Consider the following 7,413-nt stretch of genomic DNA (forward strand, 5'->3'; position numbering starts at 1 on the left):
GGACTCATGGCGCACCTTAATCAGATTTCGTATGTGAAAGTTATTATCGATGGAAGTTGGTTTCCAATTTTGGAAGGCTATAAAAAGACTTTTTTTTGGAAACTTTCCAAAAAGACTTTTTTTGGAAACTTTCCAAAAAGACTTTTTTTGGAAACTTTCCAAGAAAATCAGATTTTCCCCAGTTTCTCTCTCCTCTTCCCCGACTCTCTCTTCCGTCGCCGCACCCTCCTCCGAAGATCTCCCTCCCCCGGCCACCGTGCACGACACCGCTGGTGTCGTTGGGACCGCACGGTCGAGCCATGTCGATCTGTGGCAACGACGACCCACCCCGCGCCATGAAGCGTCGCCGCCGAGGTTTAGGGTTTTAGGGTTTAGCCGAGGTAACACAACAGCAGCAGCTCCGATGAAATCGACGTCGCCGGTGACGTTGGAGCTCGGGGACACGACGGTGAGTCTTCATCCTTCCTCCTAGGCTTGATTCCACCGGTGGTGAGGCTCGAATTGGGCCGCTTTAGCTCCAATCTCCTATCCCTAATTCGAGATCTTGCGACGGCGATTGCGGCGGTTTCCGACTGGATTGGGATGAACTAAAGGTATGATTGTGTCTCTCTCCTTGTGATATACGTTTTTCATGTTGGGAGTTTGCTGATTTGAAGAGTTTTGGTCAGAGGTGGTGGTGGAGCGCGTGCCGCCGCTTGTGGCGGCGCGTGGGAGTAGCAGAGGGAGGCAGGGGATCGGTTAACGACCGTGGACGGCGTAGGAAGTGAAATTTTGGAGTTTTGAGAATGTACACCCAATGGATTATTATGAGCCCCACGCGCAGTTATTTTGGGTAATTCTGTGAGCCCCACATGCGGTTACTGTGGGTAATTCCGTGAGCCCACGCCATCATGAACAGTAAATTTATGAAAAATAATTTCATGAACAATACCTGGTGAACAGTAATCAACCGTACTGAATCGACACCCAAGACTTTACGTATCGTTTTCTAAGCAATTTATCATGCTATTAGGTGACCGACGAAACGAGTAAAGAGATCGCTATCGGTGTCGTGTAAATTGCACGCATGAAATAAGGTGAGTAAATCTCACTATGACGAGTCTACCCTTGGCGGTGACTCATATTTACGATTTCTTAAAAAGATTGAACTATGACATGTATATAATATAGTGGGTTGTGTATGTGTATAAAATGGTAAATACGATGCATATATATGGGTTGCTATATTATGTAATGTTACATTTTCATTTCCAAATGAGTTTGTATTGTGGCAATTATTTTGTTGAGCAAGAATCACTTGGTTGTTGAACAATAAACATGCGTTGATTGTTATATTGGGTTGCCTAATATCTGTCGGCGTACTGCATGAGTGGTAACAGATGAGTACCTGGGTCTCATGAGTACCCGTGTTTTAAATGTTATTTGGGTAAACAGATGGGTTGTCCAATGTCTCATGAGTACACATATTTTCAAATATTATTGAACAACCAAATGGGCCGTCATGTGTCTCATGAGTACATTTATCTTTAAATGTCATTAGTTATTACTTTTGTATGTGATTTGTGTTATACTGTTGGTTAACTCATACGACCTATAAAACTTACCGTGTTTGTGTATACAATCCATGTGCACCTATTTGATAGTGTAGGGGATAGTTCTGCAGGTGTGGATTAGCAGAATTAGAGGGCTTACTCTGAAGATCGTCGAAGTTTATTTCTTCTATTTGTGGTGAGGATTGAGAGAATTTTACATTTACATTTGTTATAATACTTAAATTATAAACTGGTTCTGTATTAATCAAGTCGACTGAGTCATACTATGAACTCAGTTTCGATACATTGTTACTATAAGATGATTTCAATATATTTGAGATTGTTTTAGAGTTTTCATGGCTTCGATTTCGATTTTTATCATTCAAAAATTCGGGATTGTGACAATATTTCCCAAAATGCGCCTATAAAAGCAACTAGAAGCCTCCCAAAAAAAGTAATGTATCTCTATGTCCTTAACCTACGAATTTAAGTCATGTCTCGGAATTTAACTTATACTTTGGAGAGTCATAGGCATGCACGCCGCTGGCCCTTGACCTTAATCTCGGTTTTTATTCAGGTTAAACGGACCAGAGGTTGAATACAAGTTGTGTGACAAGACCTCTGGATTTTGTACTTGCAACATGAATAAAAAAGTTATATCTCTATCTCAAACTAAGGTTGTAAATAAATAGCTGAAATGAACAAAAGTTACCTATGAAATAAAAAAAATTAAATTATACAAAAATAATAATTCAAATCACCATAAAGTGATTTCAATTTTGAATTGATTTTAATTTAAAAAGCTTTCGAATTCTAGATATGTAATTAAGGAAATGCTCCAGTATTTCTAAATTTATTACGAGTAAAAAAACTATAATTAAGATAATTAATGAGGGGAGCACATCACCTGTGCCTATATTGCATGTGCCAAAATAAGTGAATTTATCTTAAAAGAACTTCTAAAAATTGAGTATATATTGAAATTGCCCTTTATTTTTTAATAAAAACATAATTGTAAACGAAGGTAGATTAAGTTGTTAGGTTGCTTAGGTGGCAGGACACGTGTCAAAACTTAATTAGGGTTTAGGGAGTTGGGGATAAAGAATCAGCTACCCACATACGACGCCCCTCAAGACGGACTACTCTAGTTCAAGGGTCTAAATATCGTTTATCGGAGTCGTATCGGTTGAGGGAGAAAATGATATATCGGATTTGCTAATTTTTAGTTAAAATTATTATATTTATACATCTATACTTCAAAATATTTATACACAAAGCATATACACAAGCCATATAATCAAAATATACAACCTACTGCCTACTGTCTACACAAGTCATATAATCAAAGCATATACACAAGCCATATAATCAAAGTATAAACCTTACTGCCTAGTGCCTACTCAAGTCATATAATCAAAGCATATACAACCTCTTTTTTTTTGGCAACCAGGCAAATAATTTTTGTACGAGTTCTATTACAAACTTTGGCCTTCGAAACTTTCAGTAATCTCGACATGAACACAACCCATCTGCGAAATGGTGAAATCGAGTATTATCCCTAACTATAATCCCTCTTCCAACAACTAAGGAGATGTACTTGATTGCAGAATGACAATCCAAGAACACAACCTACTACCTATTGCATTTGGTTTAACTCCTGCTTGGACCATTCTACTGAATGTTTTCAGGGCATCACATACAACCTACTGCCTACACAACCTACTACCTAGTTCCTACACGAGCTGATGAATCTGTGACCAGCAACATCATAAGAAGGAGCTAACTTTCCAAGTTTATCCTCCAGGCGCAGTGGCCTTCAATAAAAGCAAATCACAAAGAATTAACAAGAGAGATCCTCTCAGTGATGTTATAAACTTATTTATACATCCACATGCTTTCAAGTTTCAATTGTGCCCGAGTTCCTCACTTCCTCAGTTCCTCATATCCAAGTCCAACTAACCAGAATCATAGGTTCTTGATGATAAAATTAGAAATTCAAAATCATAGAACCTACTGCCTACGGCTATACAACCTACACATCTGAGTTCCTCATATCCTACTAATCCAAGAATCCAAGATATAAAACATAGACAACAACATAAATTAACAAGAACTAATCAAGCCCAAAGAAACATATTGATTGTGATTGAAACCCAGAAGGAGATAAAGCCATTTATACCTGTTGCGATACCACGCGGGTGGAGAAGGCGAGACAGCGACGACGAGCTTCTTCTTCTTCTTCTTCTTCTTCTCTTCTCAACTGAAGCAGAGTTACAGATCCAAGGATTTGAAGGTCATCGACGAAGGCTGAAGCCTGCGGCCTTTTTTTATTCCAATTTGTGAGTGAAACGACGCCGTTTCGCAAAAAAAAATCAACCGATATAACGGGTCAATATCGGGTCAACCCGATATATCACCGTTGATCAGTTTTTATGCGTTGACCGATAAATATTGACCGATACGCTCTTATCGTATCGTATTCTAAATATCGGCGATATATCGGCCGATATATCCGATATTTCGAACACTGCTCTAGTTGTGACAGCATGAGCAACTCCTTTTACACCTCTAGGAACATGAGATATACCACTGATGCCATAGAAGACAATAAGTACCGAATCCTATATATCCACCAAAACCCCATCATGAGCAAACTCAGAACACTGTTCATCACCATTTACTAACCTCACAGCCTCCAGACAATCAGTCTCTATACTCTCTAAACTCAAATATTTCACTTCCAACTCCAATTGAGAATTGATTTCAAATCAAGAAAATTAAACACCATGGTTACGTTAAGACAACAAAGAATTAGATAATGGAGAAGCAATAGTTATGGTTACATAGGGGTTATTGGGCATAAAGCTTGACTGTATGTCCATCAATTTGATACTAATTAAAAGAGTGTAATTAACGAAATATGCCACCGGATACGTGGTTCATATAGAAATTTTTACATGTCAAAACTTGAAATTAGAGTCTGAATAAAACCCTTCAAGGCTTCAACGATCTAAATTGTCGTTACAAAAAAAATAAAAGATAGTTGTATATGTTTTTACTCGATCTGTTAAATATTTTTACATTGATCTTCTCTATGAATCTATGATGTAGCAGTCAATTTGAACAACACCGAAACTGGAATAAAACTCTAAATAATGCAAATATTGGTCCGTTGGGAAAATCCTTGCCTTCCCCAAAACTCTTCATATATAAGTCATAAGTGGTATCACCATCAGCGGATTCCCTGGAAATTCTCTTCATTCGTTTTCTTCATTAATCGATTTAGGCTCCGTACGTAGTATCCGAGTTATGAGAAAGAACCCACAATTCTAGCTTCCAAATTAGAATCCATAATCTGCCATACAATAAGCAAATGCATGTGGAGTTAGTGCTGTGACAATTATAATGCGAGCTCTAGTTTATAATGTCAAAGGCAGCTCTTTTTTTCTTTTGAAAGGAAGGCAATAACTAATCTTTAAATGTACCTCTATAATGTTGTCAGGCAATGGAGATGCACCATCATTTGATGTAGGAGACCAGAGCTTTAGATTGTTTTCCGATCCGCAGGTTGCAATGACAGGATCATGCGGATGCGGCTGAATGTCATGTACATCTACAGAGTCGCCCCTCATCACACGAATTAGTTCGCCTCCATTCTTCTTCCATATGAATATATGGCCGCAGTAACTCCCACTTATGACATACTCATCATTAGGCCCGAAGAAATTCACAGTAGTACAATAGTTTGCATTTCTGTGACCAAAGTAAAATTCCTGCCTTTCAAGCTCCTTTATGTCTTTAGGCAGGAGTAATGGAGGCAACAACTCCATATTCTTCTGGAACAGATATATGAGCTCATCACTATAGCTCACAAGTAGCTCACCGGAGTTAGAGTATGCCAACCCTGTGATTCGAAAATCGTATGTACGTTTCAGGTGAGCAGGGCGAAATATCTTCACAGGTTTGGTTAAACTACTAGATGCCTCCCGCCAGCATTTTCTTATGTCATAGACTCGTGCATATGCATCAGTGCCTCCTAGGCAGAAGTAGTTTGGATTTGATGGATCAAATACCATCCGATACAACTCTAAAGTGCGGCCAGGTTGCGGCTCTCCTCTTATCAATTTTGTGCAACTCAATAGCTTTGTAGCGGTATTGCTTCGCAGGTCAAACTAAAAATATATATATATATATATATATATAATGTTAGCTTTAAAACTAGCTAAGGTACGTATCTCCAAATAACATACATACATCGATGATGAAAGAATAACATAGCTACGTACGTACGTGTTGAACAAAGGAATCTTCACCACAGCTGTAAACTATGTAGGAGTTTCCAGGCTCTACAGCGAGCTTGTGAATTATGCCTATATGATTTCCCAACAATTTTGTATGGACTTGGCCATCCTCTAGAACCTCACCTAGCCTCACCTGTGTGAGTATATAAGACGATTAACAAAAGTGCACATGTATAGCCGAAAAAGCATACAGATTGCTCAGAAACTAAACACACGGGGCCTTAGACTATTGGTGCTGTTTTAACGAAGCTAGTTTTCATGTGAATAAACTTAAAAGATTCCAAGTGTTCATCAAGTATCGAACTTAAAATGCTATTAATAAGTGTTCAGAACTTTCTGTTAAATTATAGCTATTATTACACTTACCCCCTACAAAGCACACATCCAATATATAAAAGATACACAAGAAAACGTACGTACGTACGTAGATGAGGATGCAAGAGTGCGTTGACGATAATGCACCATCGTAATCATGTGTGAAAGAGGAAAAGATATTCATTTTGAAACAACGAAGAGAGAGAGAGAGAGAGAGAGAGAGAGAGAGAGAGTAACATCAGTATGCGTGTGTGTGACTATATATATTGTAAGAGAAAAGTTTTACCTGACCATCCTCACAAGCGGTTACTATTCTCCGATCATTCGTGAAAGGCATTATCTTGGCTTGATTTACTTCCTCCAAGTGTCCAGGATCATAAGAAAATCTTTTAGTTTTAGTTTCCCAGTTCCAAAATATGACTTGATTATCAAAAGACCCCGACACAAGGAGCTCACCACTGGAATTGAATTCCATGCTGCATACACGATCGTTATGCCCTTCTAGTTCTGCATACAGATCTATTTGCTTTACAATTTCCTGAAATACAAAATTTGTTAAAATTTTATTCATAATTTTCAGAGACAGATGATCTGTAAGTCTCTGTGCAGTTTGTTATTTAGGATTTCATGCTGGTCTTAGACTAGTAGTCTATCATGTGTTGAAACGCAAACGTTGATCTATATATATGAGGCTACAGAGCTAAGCTCTTATAGTTTTATACCTCTTAGCCTCTTATATATGTAAATATGCATTGCTGTTGAACACGAGTTTTTAACTGTCTGGAATAGAACAAAAAAACAGAGAACCTGGTTAGCAGAGTACTGACGAGAAAACCGTCTGGGCCGCCGTAGTCCCGTCTCACGGTTGCAAATAGCAAAGAAGCCATTATTACTTCGCATTTGGTTACAGTACGTGAAGAAGGAGCTAGGGTATAGAAAGAATAGTGTTAGCTAGGTAGAGAAAGAATAGTATTAATAAGGAGCTAGGTTTTTATTTTCTCAAGGATAAAGAAAGGATCGATGGTTCGATGGAAGAGATGATTTAGCCATTAAGTTCGTGGTTAGAATAATATATATACATACAGTATATGATCCTACATGGAATAAAAATTTCTTTGCTAACTCGATTGAGCCGCGCGGAATACTTCACCAATGAGCCTTTCCTTTTAGTATTCTGTTTTGTGAAAGAGTTGTTTCAACTAGAATTGTATTTCGTTTTGGATACAATGATCTTAATTATCTTGGATTGGTCAGTTTAAAAAAAT

At 38.1% G+C, this 7,413-nt stretch overlaps 1 protein-coding gene across 1 annotated transcript; it reads right to left on the bottom strand.

Moving 5' to 3' along the window:
- Window positions 1-3,955: 3,955 nt before the first annotated feature.
- Window positions 3,956-7,048, bottom strand: LOC126787365 (uncharacterized). The gene is made up of 5 exons (XM_050513263.1): window positions 6,956-7,048; window positions 6,435-6,686; window positions 5,823-5,966; window positions 5,018-5,704; window positions 3,956-4,153 (listed from the first exon to the last, which is right to left on the bottom strand). The coding sequence occupies exons 1-5, from the start codon at window positions 7,046-7,048 to the stop codon at window positions 3,956-3,958; spliced, it is 1,374 nt and encodes a 457-aa protein (XP_050369220.1).
- Window positions 7,049-7,413: the final 365 nt, after the last annotated feature.

This window comes from Argentina anserina, chromosome 3, assembly GCF_933775445.1.
Source record: "Argentina anserina chromosome 3, drPotAnse1.1, whole genome shotgun sequence".
Taxonomy (NCBI): domain Eukaryota; kingdom Viridiplantae; phylum Streptophyta; class Magnoliopsida; order Rosales; family Rosaceae; genus Argentina; species Argentina anserina.

What these genes read in the sequence shown, in the direction of transcription:
- LOC126787365 (XM_050513263.1), bottom strand. Translation starts at nt 7,048, where the DNA reads ATGCGAAGTAATAATGGCTTCTTTGCTATTTGCAACCGTGAGACGGGA. An exon ending in CCGCTTGTGAGGATGGTCAG is followed by an intron (nt 5,967 to 6,434) that starts GTAAAACTTTTC and finishes ATACTCACACAG; the next exon opens with GTGAGGCTAGGTGAGGTTCT. An exon ending in TGCCTGACAACATTATAGAG is followed by an intron (nt 4,154 to 5,017) that starts GTACATTTAAAG and finishes GTGGATATATAG; the next exon opens with GATTCGGTACTTATTGTCTT.